General features: G+C 55.9%; 4 protein-coding genes across 6 annotated transcripts; 2 read left to right on the top strand and 2 right to left on the bottom strand.

Annotated features, from left to right (window-relative positions):
- Window positions 1-1,294: 1,294 nt before the first annotated feature.
- Window positions 1,295-11,021, bottom strand: Prpf31 (pre-mRNA processing factor 31). 2 transcript variants are annotated; one of them, XM_048330193.1, is made up of 14 exons: window positions 10,898-11,021; window positions 10,031-10,372; window positions 9,858-9,918; window positions 8,491-8,574; window positions 7,821-7,918; window positions 6,913-7,019; window positions 6,551-6,720; window positions 5,640-5,797; window positions 4,890-4,979; window positions 3,787-3,914; window positions 3,630-3,702; window positions 2,929-3,057; window positions 2,753-2,851; window positions 1,295-1,662 (listed from the first exon to the last, which is right to left on the bottom strand). In XM_048330193.1, the coding sequence occupies exons 2-14, from the start codon at window positions 10,205-10,207 to the stop codon at window positions 1,537-1,539; spliced, it is 1,500 nt and encodes a 499-aa protein (XP_048186150.1). In that variant the 5' UTR covers window positions 10,208-10,372; window positions 10,898-11,021; the 3' UTR covers window positions 1,295-1,536. The 2 variants fall into 2 exon arrangements, with proteins under 2 accessions (XP_048186150.1, XP_048186151.1); XM_048330194.1 differs by having other exon boundaries at window positions 10,031-10,215; window positions 10,898-10,973.
- A 62-nt stretch (window positions 11,022-11,083) lies between these two features.
- Tfpt (TCF3 fusion partner) lies at window positions 11,084-14,699 on the top strand. The gene is made up of 6 exons (XM_048330217.1): window positions 11,084-11,405; window positions 11,738-11,996; window positions 13,097-13,167; window positions 13,931-14,000; window positions 14,074-14,292; window positions 14,542-14,699. Exons 1-6 carry the CDS (start codon window positions 11,383-11,385, stop codon window positions 14,659-14,661), a joined length of 762 nt encoding a protein of 253 aa, XP_048186174.1. The 5' UTR covers window positions 11,084-11,382; the 3' UTR covers window positions 14,662-14,699.
- Window positions 14,700-14,751: 52 nt separating this feature from the next.
- Window positions 14,752-17,075, bottom strand: Ndufa3 (NADH:ubiquinone oxidoreductase subunit A3). The gene is made up of 4 exons (XM_048330225.1): window positions 16,967-17,075; window positions 16,761-16,835; window positions 15,384-15,461; window positions 14,752-14,909 (listed from the first exon to the last, which is right to left on the bottom strand). The coding sequence occupies exons 1-4, from the start codon at window positions 17,067-17,069 to the stop codon at window positions 14,818-14,820; spliced, it is 348 nt and encodes a 115-aa protein (XP_048186182.1). The 5' UTR covers window positions 17,070-17,075; the 3' UTR covers window positions 14,752-14,817.
- A 549-nt stretch (window positions 17,076-17,624) lies between these two features.
- On the top strand, window positions 17,625-20,522 carry Oscar (osteoclast associated Ig-like receptor). Of its 2 annotated transcripts, none has more exons than XM_048330210.1 (5): window positions 17,625-17,795; window positions 18,390-18,422; window positions 18,993-19,292; window positions 19,400-19,681; window positions 20,060-20,522. In XM_048330210.1, the coding sequence occupies exons 1-5, from the start codon at window positions 17,759-17,761 to the stop codon at window positions 20,290-20,292; spliced, it is 885 nt and encodes a 294-aa protein (XP_048186167.1). In that variant the 5' UTR covers window positions 17,625-17,758; the 3' UTR covers window positions 20,293-20,522. The 2 variants fall into 2 exon arrangements, with proteins under 2 accessions (XP_048186167.1, XP_048186166.1); XM_048330209.1 differs by having other exon boundaries at window positions 20,057-20,522.
- Window positions 20,523-20,971: the final 449 nt, after the last annotated feature.

Raw genomic sequence — 20,971 nt, 5'->3', positions numbered from 1 at the left:
GGATAGCACTCTACTACTTAAGCCACAGCTCCACTTCTGGCTTTTTGGAGGTTAACTGGAGATAGAGTCTCACAGACTTTCCTTCTTCCTTCTGGCTTCAAATTGTGACCCTCAGATCTCCGATTCGTGAGTAGCTAGGATTGTACGTGTGAGCCACCAGTGCTACTAGTAATTTTTTTTTTTTTTTTTTTGCCAGTCCTGGAGCTTGAACTCAGGGCTGAAGCACTGCCCCTGGCTTCTTTTTGCTCAAGGCTAGTACTTTACCACTTGAGTCACAGTGCCACTTCTGGCTTTTTCTGTTTTTGTGGTGCTGAGGAATCGAACTCAGGGCTTTGTGCATGCTAGGCAAGCACTCTACCGCTAGGCCATATTCCCAGCCCCAGTAATCATGTTTTAACAAGCCTCCAGATTAATTCTGAAGCATATTCAATTTTCATCACACACACACACTTGCCACACACAGATGTAATAAAGTGAGACCAGGAAGGGACCTGGGGATTCTGAACAGACTTATAGACACAAGGCCTACTCTGAGAGACCCATGAAGGACCGTAACATAAAGCAGTGATAGGGAATGGTCCAGAGTGAGGAACAAAGTGTCAGACTGCAAAGACAAAACAGAGATAAATCAAAGATCTTGGAGGAGCCTAGACCTTGTAGGCCAGGTGACCAGAGCTCTCTTCCAGGACCACATGAAGTCTGCTCCATCCAGCAGAGACATGGAGCTGCTAGCATCCTGACATACCTGGGGGCTGGCCTATACCCCCTCATCAGCAGTGCTTTTCTCCTCAGCCCAAGTCTGAGCCCCAGTTCCCAAGACAAAGTGGGATGCAGGAACTTTTAGCTATCAGCTCCTACCAGGGCATGGAGCCTGCCTGCCTCACCCATGTTGGGCTTGGCAGGTGCTCTCAACCAACACAGGTTAGAAATATCAGGCCTCAGCTCTTGGGCTTGCCTGAGCCCAGTGCCAGGTGCTTTCCCTGCATTCTTTCCAGGCCTCCTGGGTGCCTCACAGGGTGGGTGTGGATGCTTGGACCAGGAAGGCCCAGTCTGGCCTCAGGGACCAGATCTGGAGCTTTCTCTGGCCACACTGCCCCTCCATCAAGATAACTGATGTTCTCCAGGGCTTAGAGATGGCAAGATCAGATCTGTTCCTGGGACCCAGGCAGGGAGTGGAGACCAGCAGTTCCTGGGAGCTGAGCGGGGGCGGGGGGCAGGGGTAACCAGCTGGGCCAAGAGGCTCATAGCTCTGACACCTTTGGGTGCTTCACAAATGGTCACTCATGAGGACAAATACAGATAGTGAGTTTTTAATTGTACTCCTAAAAAAAGGGATTTCTTTTCCCAGCATAACAAAATAGACAGGCATAGTGAAGACCTGCTGCATTCCAATGGGGAGACAGGAGGAGGCGCTTCTGCACATTCCTTGAGCATCCTGGCCTGGGCTCGGGGCAGAATGGCGCGGGCTGTCTCTGTTCCTCCAGACCAGTGGTGTCCATGTTGCTTCAGTGGGCACCCACCCTGGTGCGCTCCGCCTCAGGTGGACATAATACCACTCTTCTCTCCCTTGACCTTGAGGAACTCGGCCATGCTAGAGAAATACTTCTGGTTGGCCTCGGCCACTTTCTTCTCGGCTGCTTGAGGGTTCACGATTTCCAGACCCTAGGTGGGGAGAGGGGGAACATGACAGGTGAGGGGGGCTAGGCTCCCAACAACAGCTTCTCCTCCTCCCGGCAAGAGAACCATGCAACACTGGAGGCCCAGGCCCTTCCCTTCCTTCCAGAGGGTCTTAGGGTCTGCTGGATATAAGCACTGTGTCCCAGTCCTGCTGGATTTGGATCCAGTGGGTTTGGGGGCAGGGAAGAGGGGAGACTGGGCATCCAGATTTCTAACCGAGTTTCCAGGTGATGCTGAAAATGCCAGTGTTTGAGAAAAGCTAGTCTCTCCGTTTTTGAAGGAAGAAACTGAGTCACAGAGGAAAGCGTGGCTGGCCCAGAGTCGCAGCACAAGACCCAGCATTGCCATGGACAGCCGGTTGCCAGCACTCGGCAATGTTTTCAAGGCAGTAACTCTTTTCACCATGGTGGTTCTAACCCAGAAACCTGTCTACCCACTTCCCTGCACTCCTGATCTCTCTGACACACGGCCTTCTCTCGCATCACACACCTCTGGTCCCCTGCCACCCATGTCGTTCACAGAGCCAGGCCTGGCTGCTGTCTGTGGCTTTGCCCCGGGAGCCCGAGGCAGAGCTGGGAACTCAGCTGCCTCTCAGGAGCCACTTGCTGGCGAGCAAGCGAGCTCACTCATCATGTGACACGGCAGAACTGACCTGTGTGACCCTTACAGTGAGCCAACTGAGGCATCAGGAGAGAGACAGCCGGCTCCACACTGCTCCTCGGTGCCAGGAAGGGACTTGAACTCAAGTCACTTGCTTGGGGAACTCTCATGGGGCAGGTGCTTACCTGACTGCCCTGGCTATTTTGAAGGCAGGGACCCAGAGGCTCTGAGAGCTGTCTCTGCTCAGGCGGTAGCTGGCCATTTGGACACAACCCTAGGCATGACTCCAAAGCTGGCTGTGCTCGGCACAGCTCTGCCCTGTTCCAGAGCGCCTCTGCGTGACTGGCTTGTGCCCTGTCGGCATCATGCAGGACTCCCTGTGGGCCTGCCTCTAAACTGGGCCAGGGGGTCGCTGGCAGGGCCGGGGAGGGCGGTGCGCTCAGAGCTGGTCCAGCTCCTGCAGCATGGGGTGTACCTGGAGTGGGGTGAAGGCCACACTGGAGGCAGTCCCCGAGGAGCGGTCTCGGATGGTGGACTTCCCACCGTACACCACGCTCTGCTTCTGCAGGGTCCGCTGTGGGGGAGGAGAGGCTGGGACCCGGGCTCAGCGCCACGATCCCTCCAGTCCCAGCCCCACCGGCTTCCCCATACCTGCAGAGTCTTGGAGATCCTGGCTTTGGTTGCCTCGTTCACCTGTGTCTGCCGCACACGGCCACTACCCGACTTACCCAGGTGGCCTAAGCTGAAGCCCAGGTCCTCCTGGTAGGCATCTTCTTCGATCTGGCGGGAGGGAAAGGTGCCCATGCTCAGCCGGTGCCTCAACCTGACACAAGCCCACTGAGCAATGGTGGCCCTGAGGACCCTATGGGGCCTGGGCTGGCTGCCCTCAGTGGGTGGCCCTGGGGACTCCGTGGGGCACTGTCTGGGCACCCTTCGGGTCCTGACACTCCTCCCTGAGCAGCGTGGAGGCCATCTCTCTATGAGCATATTAGCTAGCATGAGGAGAACTGTGACAAGGGATGGGTTTGTGCTGAGGGCACTTGAGCAGGAGGGGCACAGTGTGGGGGTACAGTAGGGCACCTCAAGAAGTCAGCTAAGCCCCAGGCCACCTTGGATCAAGGAGAGACCAGCCTAGGGGGTTCTGGAGGGCCTGGAGTGGAGCCCTGAACAAGAAGCTTGGGAGCTGGGCAGTGGGGTGGAGCAGAAAGCAGGGAAGTCAGAAAGGCAGCCGGTACTAAGTGATATCACAGGGCTGAGGAGGGGTGAAGGAAGGGAGGCTGGGGCACAGCCAGGTCTGAGCAGGTACACAGGATGAGAGTGTGAGGAAGAGGAGTGGTGGGGGGAACTCTGACCTCCCCGAAGCTCATGCGGTTGGCCTGCTTCCGGATCTCAGTGAGCCCCAGCCTCTCCTTCATCTTGCGGTACCTAGGAAAAATGGTAGGGGGAGCAGGGGGTCAGCAAGGAGGGTACTAGCCCTTTCCCTTCCCTCCCAACCCCTGAGCTGCTCACCTGCGACCACCCCGCTTCTTCCGCTGCCCGTCTAGGGGCGCAGGCAGGGGCTTCACCTGCTTCACAGGGGGTGGCTCCTGCCACTTGTCGAACTTGCGCTCGATCTCATCCTTCAGCTCATAGCCCACCTGGGAAGGGACCTAGGGTTAGGGGCTGTGAGGGGAGTTAGGGGGTGAGGGGCTGTGGGCACTCACCAAAGCCACTGCCCAAGCACCGTCCACTGAGCTCGGTGCCCTCCCTGGGGCCTGTGGTTCTCCAGGTCTTCTGTCGTGCTTAGGACCTCATGCCTCATACCTGAACCCTGAGCTCACCCTCCCTGGCACTTCAAATATAACCATGTCGAGCCCAGTCCCTGTACACCTCCTGCTCCATCCTCCGGGTCAGCTGACAGCCTGGCACCTACACCATCTCTCTCCTCACCACAAATCTCCCCTGAGGGCTCTCCCTTCAGAAAGGACCCCAACTGCCCCCATTTTCAGAGCCTCCGTCACAGCCAGGATTCTTCCAGGTACCCAAGGCTTGTGGGTATTACTTGCTCCTGGGCTCTGTGCCAGCCTCAGGGCCTTTGCATTCACCACCCCTCTAGTTCCCTCCCCAAGATGAGCTCTGGTGTCTGGCACCCGAATCTCCAGGTCTGTAGGACCTCTATGCCACTGGACTAAGGATGGGAGATGCGAGTGCTCTGCATTCTTGGTGTGGGCTCGGCATCACCCCAGGGACCTGACTACACAATCAGAGGAACTGTGCTGCAGTTCCGCAGACACAAGCGGAGTCAGAGGAGAGGGAAGGCGCTGCAAGGCTGGCTCCACCAGAGGAGGGCGCCTCTAGCCAGGGTGGCAGGCGGCCCCTGGAAGCTGAATGGATGGGGGAACAGATTCTCTCAGGGGGCCTCCAGAGAGGTACAGCCCAGGGGACTCCCTAAGTTTTCACCTCCAGGACTCTAAGTCTGAGTTTTAAGCCACAAGTTTGTATCTATTTGTCCCAGCATCCCGAGGAAACTAATACACCACAGTGAGAGTCCTTGGCCTCAGTGGGTCCCTCTGACAGCCTGCCCTCTCCCTGATGCCTCCAGGCCCTGGGGACGGGCACCCTGCCACCCTCACCTTCCCTTCTGTGCTCTCATGGAAACTGTCCACGCGAGCTGCCAGCGTACACTTGGCAGCCACCAGCCGGGCTGCTTTCCGCCGGAGATCCTAAAGCAATGGAAGTGGGAAAAATCAGAAAAGAAGAAAACATACAGCCACTGCTATGAAAAGATCCATCTGTGCTTAACTGGATTCATGTTCTAAAGCCAGGCCGCCTTTGTTTTGGTAAAACCTACAGCCATAGGACTCAATTAATAGTCATAAAGCAGTAAAACCAACAGCAGCAATGGCCAATGAAGACCCCTGCATAGGAAGTGTGCTCTTTGGCCTGGAGGCCTTGGGCCAGCCAGATGGTTATAAGATGGCTTCCTGTCTGTAGGGCTGGCCCTGCAGGGAAGCCCAGCCTTGGGACGTAGGGGTCACGAGCCCCAGGAGATCCTGACAGTGAGGCTTGGAGAAGTTTCTCAATGGTCACATGGTCCCAGGAGAGCAGTGAGCCCTGACTCCATGGGAGAGGACTCAGGAAGTCCTGCTACTCCCTTCCTGGAGCCCTGCCTGTGCTCCCCAGCTTGGTGGGAATATTCTCCATCTCCTTAGGTTTAGGGGTCCCCCTGAACTCACAAGCAGGCCTTGCATTGCTTGCTATGTGCAAGGCCTGCTTTGTAACACTTCCTGTGTGTCCAGAGAAGCAGATGCTGCCCCCCATTTCAGAGGCTAAGGTGCGGCATCACCTATGGCTCTTTCCAGAACTATGGGCCATGGGCTCACCGGGGGCAGGGACTGCACGATGTCGCTATGGTAGATGTAGCCGGTGTGGGGCAGCACAGAGGTAGAGGAGAAGCCAGACAGTGTCTTGCGCTGGGCCCCAAGCAGCATGATGTTGCAGGCAGGCATCTTAGAGAGGTTGGTCAGGCCGCCAGCCACACCTGCAGTGCAAGGTCAAAGGAAACACAGGGCATAGATTTGGGGGCTCTGTCCTTGTGGCCGGATCCCCAAGGCAACCCTGATGGGGAGGGCCAGTGCCTCTCATTTCACTGAGCAGAGATCAGGGAGCAACCTGCCTGAGGAGGCACAGCACAACAGTGGCCCAAAAGGAAGCTGCCCCCAAAGCCCCGGCTAAGCCACGCTGGCATTCTGGGCCACCTCTGTTTGAATGGAATTATTTTCACCACACCAACTCTAGGCAACTGGATAGAGGGTCTGCTCCATCCCAGCTCTGGTGGGTTCACAGGAATCAGGGAGAGAAAATGCCTACAGGGGGGCTGGGAACATGGCCTAGTAGCAAGAGTACTTGCCTCGTATACATGAAGCCCTGGGGTTCTATTCCCCAGCACCACATATATAGAAAATGACCAGAAGTGGCGTCGTGGCTCAAGTAGCAGAGTTCTAGCCTTGAGCAAAAAGAAGCCAGGGACAGTGCTCGAGTGCTTAGGCCCTGAGTCCAAGGCCCAGGACTGGTAAAAAAAAAAAAATGCCTACAGGGGCTCACATCTGAGCCCCAGAATCTGTGAATGTAGGACTGCGTATAGCCCAAAGGTGCTGCAGATGAGACTTGGTTGAGGACTTCCAAGATGGGGAAAAATGTTCTGCATATATCCAGTTGGGCTCAATGCGACTGCAAGGCTCCATGTCCCTGTCACACCCCTACCAGCACCCCATGGGGGGCATCCAGGCCTTACCCATAATCTTGGCAGCTGTGGATGCGCCAATGATGATGGAGAGGTTGGGTGCGATGAAGGACATGCGGGATTCCACGTACTCGTAGATGCGGTGCTTGGAGGCATTCAGCTCCAGGGCCATGTCGCAGGCCTCCTCCAGCCGCTCCAGCTCCTCCTCTGACAGCTGCTGCCTGCAGCGGGACAGACCCCGGCCCTGCTGGGTACCCCGCTGCAGGCACTTTTGTGTGAGGGCAGCTCTCAGGCCACCTCCAGCCCTGTCAGCCCTGAGGCCTGGGAGCAAGGGCTGCTGGGAATCCTAATTCTCAGCCAGCATTGGACCCTCACTGGGCTGGGCTGGCAGCGCCAGCCTTCGGTACACATACCCCTGGGTGGTGGATGCGGTGACACTGACCACCATGATGGTGGCGTTGGTCAGGATCTGCTGCAGGTTCTCGTTGTTCTTGCACTTGTCTAGGCTGTTCCCCAGCTCCTGGAGGAAGAGGGGAGTGGAAGAGAGTCATGAGAACCTGGAAGTTGCTAGAAGTTCTCTTCCTCCAGCACATGCTGGAGGACACTGGGAAAGCTGGGACCCCTGCACCAGGGTCCTCTCCTGCCTCCTAGCAGTTCCCAGAATGCCCCTGCCTGAGGCCTCGGAAAAATCTGCTCCATATTCCCCCTGCCCACCCACCGGCACCCCTGCCTAAGGCCTCAGGACTGTCTGCTCTGCCTGTCCACCCAGAACTGGAATCCAAGCAGGACAGACCTGATGTCCTAGACAAGTGCTCAGGACCACAGATCTGGTGACAGCAATTTCCTCTGCCACCATCCCAATCTCCAAGTAGACACAGGTATGGGGGTGGGGGTCCTGCTTTCTCTGTCTTCGTGGTTCCTGTTCCTCTTCACAGGATCCCAAACCCTTAAAGTCCATGTGCTCTGACCCTCTTGGCCTTTTCAATACTCCTCCTGCCCCTACTCGCTTCTTCCTGTTTTTTTTTTTCCCATTCAGGGTCTTTGTACTTATACAACTGCACTGACTGCATCTTTACAAGGTTGCCTGTGCCAACTCCAGAGCTCAACTCAATACTACCTGCTCCTGCCCAGCTGGGAAGCCCAGGTCAGGCTGGTCTCACGAGACCAGAGGGAGGAGAGACCATGTCAGGGAGTGGGGAAACACATCCTTTCCAGGTCCTGTCCTCCTTTGCTGAGCCTCCATTTGTGCCTCTCCGGCCTTTCCAGACCTCCAGGCTTCCTGGGCCAAGGTCTTGCCTCTGTACTGCCCAGCTCCTCTTACCTTGACTGTGCGGATGTAATCCAGGGCGTTGGGGACCAGGGACTCCAGTTCAGGGAATCTCTTTGAGTATTTATCCCGGATGAACTTATGGATGATATCTAAGATGGACAGGAAGGACAGGTGTCCAGTGAGGAGATGGCAGTGGGTCCATCTTCAACAACCCCTAAAAATCATCTTGGCACATGGATACCAGCATAAATGTCCATTCATGCTGCCCGTAATAGCCACATGGCCGCCATCTGTCAGCTCTACAAGCTGCGAGTGGGAGCTTGGATGTAACTGCCACCTTGTGTCCTAAGGAAAAGCATTCTGCCCTCCTCTGCCCCCCTTCACTGCTGGGGATGCGGTGGCGACGGCTGGAGGAGGCAGTGGAACAAACAGTCACACTATAGCCTGAAAACAGATGGCAGGAAGAGCCTATGCCTTATAGGAAATCAAACCAGGCTAGATCTGCTCAAACTTTTGGGTGAGAAGAGACTGTATTTCTTTCTATGAAGACACTGTGACAGAAGCAGAACCTGGATTCCAGCTAATACAGAGGTATGGAGACCCACCTGAGAGATGGGAGGGCGGGATGAGGGGGGGTCGGCTCCTACCTGATCCTCCCTGGAGAGCAGGGGAAGGGGAAGGAGAAGGGGCACCAGCCAGAGCTGCCATTCACAGTACTCACTCAGCTCATTCTCAATCTCCACTGTCAGGTTGTTGGCGTCCACAATGACACGGTACTCGGGGGCTGCCTCCACTGGTCCCATCACTGTGAATACAAGAAGCATCTGGATGGGGGGGTTGTGCCTAAATGCCCACCCCCTCCCAGATCAGCTGTAGGGAGACCAGTTGAGACTGGGGACAGGAAGGAGGAGCTGAAGTGTACACTAGCAGCAATGGGTTTACATGTTTGCAAACATCCCCTCGACCTGTGTTGTTCCTTTACTACCCCTCCAGTCTGTCTTGTGGGCCAGTCTGGACTTGATCCATCTCACTCCAGAGCTCAGTTGTCCCATAGCTCTCCATCACCCTGACCTCCACAGACGACAGCTACGGCTTTCATACATCTGAAGGGCCTGAAGGGCAAGTCCAGCATCCTCAGTGACCAGCAGTCACTCAGGGAACACCTGTAGATCTCTCCAAGGCTTCTCCACCTTCCCACAGGGCCTGACTACAGCGTCTCGGGACCAGAGGCTGCTTCACACCTCGGGATTCTCACACGTGTGGCTCAGGTTTTTTGTTTTTTTCTTCTAACATGTCCCAGTTTTCCATTCATGGTAGTGATATGTTTAATTTGATTTGTCTAATCCATAAACTTAATATTTTAAAAAGCCTACTGATTTAAAGAAAACATTAAGAAATATTAAGAAAATATTAAGCAACAGGCTGAGAGTTTGCAGATATGAGAGAAAGAAAAGCACATATAATCGGTCAGTGCAGTTTGGGAAATCTTAAGATAAACTGAAGCATAGTTATTAGTAAGTGCTCAGGACAGAATAAGGACTTAAGAACTTTGCAGTGGAGTGCATGTATATATGTGGATATTTATTTGTTTTGTTTTTGTTGCCAGTCCTGGGGCATAGACTCAGGGCCTGAGCACTGTCCCTGGCTTCTTTGTGCTCAAGGCTAGCACTCTACCACTTGAGCCACAGTGCCACTTCTGGCTTTTATCTATACATGTGGTGCTGAGGAATCGAACCCAGAGCTTCATGTATACAAGGTGAGCACTCTACCACTAGGCCATATTCCCAGCCCCATATATATGGATATAAGTATGTATATAGACACACACATGAGGACTCTTACTATAGTCCAGACTAGACTCAGACATTCAATTCCCCTAACTCATCCTGCTATGTGCTAGGACTACAGGTGTATGCCACCATACCCAACTAGTGCAAAATTTTTTTTTTTACTGAGGAAGTGAACTGGGACAAGATGGGATGGAGAAAAAGACAAAAGGCTCTGGCTAAGAGAAACACATTCAATTTCTAAGCCACGAGGAACCAAAAAGATAGCAGGAGAATTGGGGGTGGGGGGTAGGGGAGGTACCTTCTGAAGCTTTGGCTTGCTTGCTGATGTACTCCTCAATCTTCACCATGATTTCTGCAAACTTATTAGGGAAGGAGAGCAGAGTCAGAACCTGGGACCCTTGAGAGAGAAGAGCTGCTTCCGCATCACAGCGCTCTCCTGCGAGTTTTGTTCATGACCTCATGCCCTCTTACCATCTTGCTGTCCCATAGCTTGGCAATGCTCTTCACCGAATCCCCGGAAAGGTCCAGCTGTGTCTCCTCCTGTACATCCTCGATGGCTGGCTCCTCTTCTTCCTCTCCATAGCTTCCTCCTTCCTCCTCTTCTGCTGCCTCCTCAAGGTCAGCCAAGAGCTCATCTGCCAGAGACATCCCAAGGCCTATGGGGGAGCGAGATTAGAGTTCCCTAAAACTGTACCCTGTCTCAATCTCTCTTATTACCAGAAGGAGCGCCTCCTGTGGAAGATTCTGGTTCTTCTTCAGGAAGCCCGGCAGCTGATGCTCTGCTTGCTCTATTCACTGGGGAGTCACCGGTTCCTACCCATGAAGGACACAAGCACACCCCTTCCAATTGCCACCGGTTGGAGACTCCTTCCCCAACGGCTGCATCTGCCCATATTCATTCCCACTGCCTAAAGTTAGAGGCTCCTCCCCCTCTTTCTTCCCTAACTCCATCAGGTCCTCATACTTCACTGATCTGACCCAGCCAGGAGTGGGCTGCTGGGTGATGCTGGGACCCCCCCACCATGTGCTGCCCAAAGGCACCTCACACACTCACACACACTCACACACACACACACACACACACACACACACACACTTGTGATCGGCTAAATCGATGCTTCGTTAAGCCTGCTTCCCGGGCACCAGCCAATATAACAGGGCAAGAGATAATTTTTGCTCCTGACATGTAAGTCACACAAAAAGCCTCTGGGCAATCAGCCTGCAAAAGCCCGCCTTTGTCCTCACTCACATTGTCCTTCAGACGCCGCAGCCCGGCCCTCCCCAGACCCCGCAGCCCGGCCCCACGCCCCCCACCCTCCACGGCGCCCTCACACTCACGCCTAGCCTCCGCACACGACGGTTTCTACGAAATTAACTTCCCCAGAGAGGACGGCGCGCGCTGATGACGTATACGATTGCAGCGAGCTGATGAGGTCAGAAGCACACTCTGATAGGCCACTGCCCAGGCTCTTCCCGGTCGGGTTTTAAACAACCTTATTCGCATCCGCTACCGTGGCTCCGTGAGCTGGGATTCCAGTCCGCGGGAGACGGGGGGCTGCTACGCGCGTGAGGTGTCGCGACGAGAGTAAAGGCGGTGGCGACGCAGACGACGCTGCCTTAGACAAAGAAGCAAGGACTTGACAACCGGACTGGGGGGAGGGGGGAAAACGGGAGGAAGAAGCCGGGGACACAGAACTACAACTCCCAGAAGGCGCCGGGCTTGCGGGGCCGAAAAGCCCGACGGGACGGGTAGTTTTGCGCACGGCCCTACCTGGAGGCCGGCGGCTGAAGTCCTGAGATTTGGGTCGCCGGGAGTGGGGGAGATGGAGCTGGAGCAGAGGGAGGGGTAAGTGGCCGACCTCCCGAGAAGGAACCCCGAGTCTGGAAACGCGCCCGCAGTTTGCAGCCGCCCGCCCCTGTCCTCTGAGGGCTGATGGGGGGTTGTAGTTCGGGAGATTGCTCTCTCACACACCTTTTCGGGGTACCTGGGTCTGTGCTGGAACATTCTGGGGCAAGAGGCTAGTGACACCCCCCCCCCCGCCCCAAGTCTGAGAAACGAGGAGGCCTGGGGGCCTGGACCCCTGGGTCTAGGGAAGAGGACTGGGGTCGGGGCTCCAGGCGGGAGGGGCTGCGGAGCTTGGATCGGGGACCCTGAAGCCCCCCTTCCCGGACCCCCAGGACCATGGCAGCCGTGGGCTTCGAAGAGTTCTCAGCACCACCGGGCTCGGAGCTGGCGCTGCCCCCGCTCTTCGGCGGCCACATCTTGGAGAGCGAGCTGGAGACCGAAGTGGAGTTCGTGTCGGGCGGTCTGGGCGGCTCGGGGCTCCGAGAGCGGGACGAGGAAGAGGAGGCAGCCCGGGGTCGGCGGCGCCGCCAGCGGGAACTGAACCGCCGGAAGTACCAAGCCCTGGGCCGGCGCTGCCGGGAGATCGAGCAGGTAGGTGAGTTCTGGTTCCCACGTTGTGGTCCTCCGAACCTTCCCAGACCCAGCCTGCCCTGTGCTCTCCCGTCTCCTCAGTTCATTTATGTGGTACCTGGAGCCCACCTTCTCCAGCACCAGCTCAGCCTCCTGGTGTCTCCCAGGGGCCCCTTCGCGGCCTCGCTGTCACACTGTGAGCTCTGCACACCCGGGACAGGTGCCTCCCGGCCACCCACTCTGCCTCTGAAATGTCCCTTGGACCCATTCTCCTCTCCATTTCTTTGGTTTCTGTCCCAAATGAATTTCCTGTGTTGGGGGAAGTCCACTGAATCCACCTCCTTGATGAAGAGGAGCCTCAGAAGGTAGAGCCCATGGCTTTAACAGGCCATGATACCAGAGCAAGAAGTATTTTTCTTTCTTGAGAATGATGAGGGGCTGAGGATATGGCCTAGTGGCAAGAGTGCCTGCCTCATATACATGAGGCCCTGGGTTCGATTCCCCAGCACCACATATACAGAAAATGGCCAGAAGTGGCGCTGTGGCTCAAGTGGCAGAGTGCTAGCCTTGAGCAAAAAGAAGCCAGGGACAGTGCTCAGGCCCTGAGTCCAAGCCCCAGGACTGGCAAAAAAAAAAAAAAAAAAAAAAGAAAGAAAGAAAGAAAGAAAATGATGAGGAGCAAGGGAGCTGTTGAAAGGCTTTAAGGAAGGCGGGGGGGGGGGGGTGGCCAGGCTCCTTGAAGATGGAATGGATATATTGAGTTTGCTCAGGTTGTTGTGAAAAAAGACCACCAGCTGGTGGTTCAACAACACATGTTCCCTGCTGACAATTTCACATTTGAGAAGTGAGAACAAGATATCATGAGTGTTGGGGTCCTGGTTCAGACTCCCTCTTAGCTTTGGGGTTTCCTGCAGTCTTTGGTGTTCTTTAGCCCGTACAGCATGTGGAAAGCCCCCCAAGCCAGGAGTGTGTTCTGGGGAGCCAAGCATCCCTAGGAGGCCAGTGTGTTTGTGGATGGGGACTGGAGGCGAGCAGCTAGCCTGAGACAGGTCCCAGGGAGGCAGGAAAGGGACTGAGTGTCTGGGGTCTAATGTGACCTGGTTTCTCCTGCCTCCCTTCAGGTAAACGAGCGCGTCTTGAACAGGCTCCATCAGGTGCAGAGGATAACTCGGAGGCTCCAGCAGGAGCGCAGGTAGCCTGTGCCCCCACGTGTCCATTACCTCCCACTGTCTCCCATCTACCTGGCTCTCACCAGCCACAGGACGAGGCTGGGGATGGCAGACACCATGTACTGTGTGGCTGAGCCACCTTGTCCCACACAAGGGCAACAGTAGTGCCGTGCACTTGCTTGCCTGGAGCCCACTGTGGAGGTGAGGGCTGTGCTGTGCTCTGCCTGCCACTTGCTGTGTCCCATTGAGACAGGGCAGCCTGGGACACAGAACTCCAACAAGGTCTGGTCCACACAGCAGCTCCCATTCTGGCTTGCTTGGCCCAGTGGACTTGCCCTCTTCCTTGGAGTCCTCTCTGAGCATCCTGAGTATGTCCTGCTTACCAGGCTGTTTCTGTGCTGGCTCACTTTCCCAGACTCCCTTGCAGTCACTTCCCCTAAGCTCAGCCCTCCTCTGTTTTTTGTTAGTTGCAGGTACCTTGGCCTTTATCCTTTTTTGTGTGTATGTGCTGATATTAGAGCTTGAACTCAGAACCAAAGCATTGTCCTCTAGCCTTTTTGTTCAAGGCTGGTGTTCTTCCACTTGAACCATGGCTCCACTTCCAGCTTTGGGGTGTTTAACTGGAGATACTCTTACAAACTTGCCTGCCTAGGGTGGCTTTGCACCACAATCCTCAGCTGTGTCTCCTGAGTAGGTGGGATTAGATGTGAGCCACTGGTGCCCAGCTCTGTGTGACCTTCTTAGTAAAGTTAAGCTGACCCATCAGTGGTCTCTCTGTTCACACAGGTTCCTCATGAGGGTCCTGGACTCCTATGGCGATGACTACCGGGCCAGCCAGTTTACCATCGTGTTAGAGGTGAGTGCTGATCTCTAGGTGGTGAGAGGAGCCCAAGACAGCTGTCTTCACCTGCCTTCCCCTCCCCCCACAGGACGAGGGCAGCCAGGGCACAGATGCCCCCACCCCAGGCAATGCTGAGAATGAGCCTCCAGAGAGAGAGGGGCTGTCCCCACCCAGAAGGACTCCTGTACCCCCAGAATCCAGCAGCCCAGCCCCTGGTGAGGGGTCTAGTGGGAGGAAGAGGCGGAAGCCACCTCGGGAAGGAGGCCGAGCAGGAGCAGCGCTGACTCCGGATCTGGCACCTGTGCAGGTGGGAGGAGCAGGGGCCAGCGGAAGGGTGAAGCAGGAAGGAAGAGGCCAGGGACAAGCCAGGGAAGGAGTGGGGAAGGTTGGCAAGAGCCTCAGGAGAGGAACCTATAGGTGGAGGAGGGGAAAGCAGGGGATGGGAGGGAGTCCCGGCATTGCCTGACCGCACCGTCTGGCCTTGGAGAGCTGCACTCACCCAGAGGGGTCTTCCAGGTGCCCAGGCCCACTCCTGCCTTGTTTCTTATCTCCCCAGATTAAGGTTGAGGAAGACTTTGGCTTTGAAGCAGATGAGGCCCTGGATTCAAGTTGGGTTTCTCGGGGTCCAGACAAACTGCTGCCCTACCCTACCCTGGCCAGCCCACCCTTTGACTAATCCCACTCCAATAAATGACATCATCCCCCCCAGCTGCCTTGGCCACTGTCTGCTGCTCCTGTCTCTAATCACATTCAGATTCTCAGTTTGTTTTCACATTTTTATTGAGGCCAAAGGGGAGAGGTTCACCTCCCTGTCAGCTGTCAGCAGAAGTGTTCACAGATTCTTCAGCCACTCCAAATTGGGACCTTTGGGGTCCTGGGGGTGGCTGGGCACATCTGGCAGATTCCCATCGTCTCGAAGGGGCACTGTGAGACAAGGGGGGGGCAATGAGAAGGAACACTGTGAGACTGGGGTCGGGGGGAGCACTAAGAACACTGTGAGACAAGGGGGAGGCAATGAGAAGGAGCACTGTGAGATTGGGGGGGGAGCACTAAGAAGGAGCATTGTGAGACAGGACCGGGGCGCTGAGACCAGCAGATCTCCAGGGCTCTGCAGATGTCAGCTGGTTTGTCAGTTTATGTTCAGAGAGCAAAATGAGCCCCCAGGAGAGAGAAAGAGACCAAGGGTTCAGAGAATAAGCAGAGAAGTAGGAAACGTGAGACAGGTAGGATAGTGGATCTCCAGTAGAGATGGGGGGACAGCCCTGGGAAGCAGTAGTTACGGAAATGTAGGAGACGCTCAAAGAAAAGAAGGGGATGAGTGGGAATGGGTGGGGGGATGGGTGGGAATGGGTGAGAACCGTCACCCACCCAGGCTTTGTCCCCCCAGCTCTGGCTCACCTGGGTAGTTGTAGGGTGTGGCCGCGTTGACCATGCTCGAGTACTTGGTGTAGGGGCTGAGTACAGGCATAATTATCGCTGTGGAGAGACACAGATGAGGCCAGGGCACAAGGGGAGCAGAAAGGACCAACACCTCCAGGAAGGCCTTTGCTTTGGGGGTCCTGTGGCACACTGGGTCCACATTTGTATAAAAGTGGGTACAAGGGCTGGGAATATGGCCTAGTGGTAAAGTGCTCGCCTCATATTCATGAAGCCCCGGGTTCGATTCCTCAGCACTACATATATAGAAAAAACCAGAAGTGGCTCAAGAGGTAGAGTGTTAGCCTTGAGCAAAAAGAAGTCAGGGACAGTGCTCAGACCCTGAGTCCAAGGCCCTGGAATGGCAAAAAACAAAAACAAACCAAAAAAAAAAGTAGGTACAAGTTAGGACAGGCACCTAGCAAGGAGCAGACGGGAGGAAGTAGGGATGGTCACAGCAGAGCAACATTCTGAGGGCTATTCTAGAGAAACAGGACTGCTGCAGACTGTGGCAGTAGAGTGCAGAGAGCAGTCACTGATAGGTTACTAATCCTCCTGGGCCAGAATGTGGAGTCCTGAGGTGAGGAGTAAAAGCAATGTGCCAGGGCTGGGGATATGGCCTAGTGGCAAGAGTGCTTGCCTCGTATACATGAGGCCCTGGGTTCAATTCCCCAGCACCACATATACAGAAAACGGCCAAGAAAACTCTGCTCAAGTAGCAGAGTGCTAGCCTTGAGCAAAAAGAAGCCAGGGACAGTGCTCAGGCCCTGAGATCAAGCCGCACGACTAGCAAAAACGAAACAAAACAAAAAAATGTGCTGCCTGCTGGAAGGCCTACAGCGACAGCCAGGTGTAACTTTATACCTTCTGGTATTCACATTAGAGGAGAAGGCACAGATGAGATTAATATTTGGACTTAAATTTAACCTGGTAATACCCTATGTCAACATAAAAAAGTGGACAGCATGATGCTCTGTGAAATTAGGTGTGTCTCGCACCCTCTTGAGAGCTGTCCCGTGTGACCTTAGGTTGGCAAGACTGGACTGTCCCAGGAACCAGTTAGAAATGAGGAATTGTAAGCCCCCACCCCCTCGCAGAGCCCGGGAGTCCATGCAAAGACTGCTCCCCAGGGCCCCAGGCACCTTGGGTGTGCAGAGCCCCGCAGGGGACGGGGTGGGGGGGCGAGCGCCTCAGGGTCTCCACGGGAGGCACTGACCCTGGGCCTGCTCCCAGCCTACGCTGCCCCAAACGACTCAAGGGCAAGGGGCGCCGCGACTGCACAGAGCTGGGTAAGGGGTGGTGGGGACGGGAGCGGGCAGGGGACGGGAGGTGCGCGCTACTGCTGGGGCACTCACGCACCGAGGCCCCCGAGGGCGAAGGACACGACGAGCACCGGCTCCTTGGCCCAGGCGTCCTTGAGGAAGGCGGTGACTCCTGGGAAGGTAGCGGGGTGTATGTGTGTATTACACAGGCCCTAGTGACCTCCAGCCGTCCATGCCACCTCCATCCCCGGGGCCGCCACGAATGCCCAGAACGACCGCAGCCCCCTGGGCGCCCACACTCACGTGCAGCCATCTTGCTCTCGGCGGCGGCGGCGCGGAGGACTCTGGGAGTTGTAGTCCCTGTGCTAGGGCGCTCTAGCGCGCACACTGGAGAGGAAGTGACCATATGGTACCGGGACGCGGAGTACTCTGGGAGTTGTGGTTCCAGAGCGAGGCTCTACCCAGCTCAGACTTTGTGTGCATACTAGCAAGTTCAAGGCTGCGCACGGAAAGATTTCAGGATTTGGTTCGCTTGCAGTGCTCGCGTCCCAGACTGGAAAAGTAACTTCTCCTGCAGCAGTCTACCCAAGGCGGAGTAAAATCGTTCTTATTGCAAGGGGATCATTTATTTATTATTTGAGGTGGCAGCTGGAAACTAGCGTTCATGCCAGTGGTCTCTCACAGTGCCTAGTACTAGGTACTGCCCTAGTGCTTGCTGCTAGGTAGTGCCCTTCTACCTAGTGCTAGAAGTGCCCCCAGTGCCTAGGGCTCTGGGCGGTGTTTGAGGCCTCCTCATCACTCAGGTCCAGGTTGGCATCTGAGGCCTCCCAGCACTCAAGTCCTGGTCAGAGTCTAGACGGAGTAGGTGTTTCCCTCCTCCCCCCACCACCCTTTGGTGGAATTCATGAACACAGTCAGCGACCACACCACAGCTTCCTTCCCCATCTCTCTCTTGGACAGTGGGGTGGAACACAGTCACCCAAATCTCCACCTCACTTCTCTAAACAAGGCTCTGGCTTCAGGTCAGTGCCTCACTTCCTGGGAGGGGAAAGGACACAACCAGTTCTGTCCACAACTCTACCGAGAGCTGCCCTGATGGCCCTAGTGGTCCTTCTCCAGCTCCTGACCCTCTGTAAGCCGCCTTCCCCTCTGCGTGAGCGGGGCTGGGAGCTGAGAAAGTTGGGATCTGGGGACCCAGGCACCCTACTCTGCAGGGTGACCAGGCAGCACCAGCGGGGCAGTGGGAATTCGATGCTCAGTTCAGAAAAGGGCTGGGGCTCAGAGACTTGGGGATGAGCTCAGGTTTCTCTGGCTCTCGAGGCCGGAGAGTACTGAACTCTCCAGCACTGGGACAGTGGACTCACTCCCAGGTTCAAATATAGACGGGCTGTGAAAACCAGGACACTCGAGTCTCATGGAAAGGACTCCTGGCTCCCCAAGGAGGAAGAAGGGGCCTGGAGGCAGGGACACTCCAACCCTGAGGAGGAACAACAGGGGCAGGTGTTGACCCTGTGGAAAGGTGCAGCTAAGTGGTGGTGGTCCAGACATCTGGCTCAAGAGATGGAGGATGGAAGTCTGGGTTTCTGGCTGAGCAGAGAGGAGGAAAGAGGGCCAGGGCTCTTGTTTTCCAGAGGGGAGTGGGGGACCAGAGGCATCAGATTCCCGGGACCCCAGCAAGGTCATCATAACAGGCTTTAAAAAGAACAAAACCTTCAACCTTCTGCAGGGCCTCTGAGTCACACCAGCTTCACTCCATCTGGTAAGTAACACCTTGTTCCAGAGAGGTTGAGGACGAAGGATCAAGAATTCTGGGCCAGCTTAAGGCCACAGAGGGAGACCCTATCCCCAAAGCATCAAATCTGTAGAAGAAAGTTCAGAAGTTGTGTGTCCCCCTCCTCTGACTTGCAACTGGTGTGTGTGTGTGTGTGTGTGTGTGCATGTGCATGCACACACATGTGTGTGTGTCCTGGGACTTGAACTCAGAGCCTGGGCTTTCCTCCCTCCCCCCCTTAACTTTTTCACTCAGAGCTAGCACTCTATCAGTTGAGACATTGCTCCACTTCTGTCTTTTGGCTGGTTAGTTGGAGACTTTCCTGCCCCATCTGGCTTTGAACCAAGATCCTCAGATCTCAGCCTCCTTAGAAGCTGGGATTCCAGGCATGAGTGACCAGGGGTTCAGAGCTTGTTTTAACAAGGTTTGATTGCAGACTATACCTCCCCTCCTTTACCAATGGAAAGCCAAGTTTGAGAAATGGTCTTGTTTGTACAATGTGACTCTCCCCTCTCCCCACCCTCCCCTTTCTCCACACTCTGGGGCTCCCTCGGTAAGTCCCCCCAGCCACACACCCCAGGCCATGGCTAGAGGCTCAGCCAGCTGCAATTGTGACGCCTGGAGTCAATGTGACCTTGAGGTGCCTTGCACCCCAACCCGCCTGGAGGTTTGAACTCTTCAAGCTTGGAGAGAAGACCCCCCCATTCCTCCGGGACGTGTCCAGCAATCTGGCAGAGTTCTTCCTGGAGGAGGTGATCCCCACCCAGAGTGGCCATTACCAATGTTGCTACCGCAACCCAGACTGGGGGCCAGGTGTCTGGTCCCATCCCAGCAAGGACCTGGAGCTGTTGGTGACAGGTAAGGTGCAGGGGCGGGGAGAGGGGACATGGAGAAAGAGGGGGTATGAAAGAGAGGGGACATGGGGAGACAGACCCCTAGGACTCAGGCCCTGCCTGTCCCTGCAGACCAGCTGCCCCAGCCATCGCTGGTGGCACTGCCTGGGCCAGTGGTGGCTCCTGGTGCCAACGTGAGCTTGCGGTGCGCAGGCCACATGCCTGGCATGAGCTTTGCGCTGTACCGTGTGGATATGGCGGCCCCGCTGCAGTACCAGGACTCCGTGCAGTCCTGGGCCGACTTCCCCCTGCCCAGTGCCCACGCCCCAGGCACCTACAGCTGCTACTACCACACTCCGTCCAAGCCCTATGTGCTGTCCCAGCGCAGCGAGCCACTGGTCATTACCTCTGAGGGTAAGGGGCCAGGCCCTCCCCAGGAACCACACCGTCAGGCCCCTTCTCCCTCAGACCCAGGGTTCAGGCCCCAGCCCCCTCCCTCAGACCCAGGGTCCAGACCTCAGCCTTCTCCCTCAGACCTGGGGGGTCCAGATCCTAGCCTCCTTCCTCAGACCGAGAGTCCAGGCCCAGCCTCCTCCCTCAGACTCTGGGGTCCACACCCCAGCCTACTCCCTCAGACCCTTCAGGCCCCAACCTCTTCCCTCAAACCCTGGGGTCCAGGCCCCCTTATCCCACTTCTCTTAGAGACTCAAGTCCCTGCCTCTTAGGGATCTGAAGGACAGGGCTGGACATTGGGCCCTGGGTCTGACAGCTCTTTTCCTCCGTGGCCAGCAGGTTCTGGCTCCTCCGACTACACCCAGGAGAACATGATCCGTCTGGTGCTGGCCGGCCTTGTCCTCCTCGCCCTGGGTGTGCTGCTGGCCTTGGACTGGCGGGGCCGGAGCAGCACCCTGGGGGGCGTCCCCCCCACTGGGGGAGCCTGTGTTGATTTGGGATTTAAGCAGGTATTCCAGAGAGAAGTGAGGAGCTGGGGTCCCTGGGGTGCCTGGCCCCCTTGGAGACTCTGAGCCCCCAGGCCCGGCCCAGGTTGGCCTTCCTCTAACCCTTTGTTCCTAGACCTCGGCATTGGGTGGATGGAGCCATCAGAGGTTGATGCTTCCATACCAGAGGTCTGGGTTCAAATCCCAGTGATAACATTCATTGGGACATCCTGAATGCTCATAGCCAAGTCTCAATTTCCTTCTCTGTGAAGTGAACCAATTGATGACTGGGCTGTAATAAATGCTCAGTAAATGTTAGCGACTATGCCTCAGCGATTTCTGCCAGGCTCCCAGGACCTGAGTGTTTTCACTTTTATTTTCATTCTCCATGCTCCAGCAGAGTGTGTGTGTGTGTGTGTGTGTGTGTGTGTGTGTGTGTATGTGTGTGTGTTTGCTGGGGCTTGAACCCAGGGACTGGGTGCTGTCCCTGAGCTTTTTTCACTCTATGCTGATGCTCTACCACTTGAGCCACAGTGCCACTTATGGCTTTTTGCTGCGTAGGTGGAGAGGAGGGTCTCTTGGCTGTGGCTGCCTGGGCTGGCTTCCAGTAGCATCTTTGAGTACCTGGCTCTTGTCTGCAGAGGCCTCGCTTGGGGATTGCGTACACATGGTTTCCAAGCTCTATGGGCAAGGGCTCTGTTTTCCCTGGTCACTGTCATGAGACCGTTTCTCATGGCTTCCTGCTTTGGATGAGCTGTATTGATTT

The sequence above is a fragment of the Perognathus longimembris genome, chromosome 20 (assembly GCF_023159225.1).
Source record: "Perognathus longimembris pacificus isolate PPM17 chromosome 20, ASM2315922v1, whole genome shotgun sequence".
Lineage (NCBI taxonomy): Eukaryota > Metazoa > Chordata > Mammalia > Rodentia > Heteromyidae > Perognathus > Perognathus longimembris.
The sequence above is the reverse complement of the archived record's forward strand: the minus strand, read 5'-3'. Positions and strand labels throughout refer to the sequence as shown.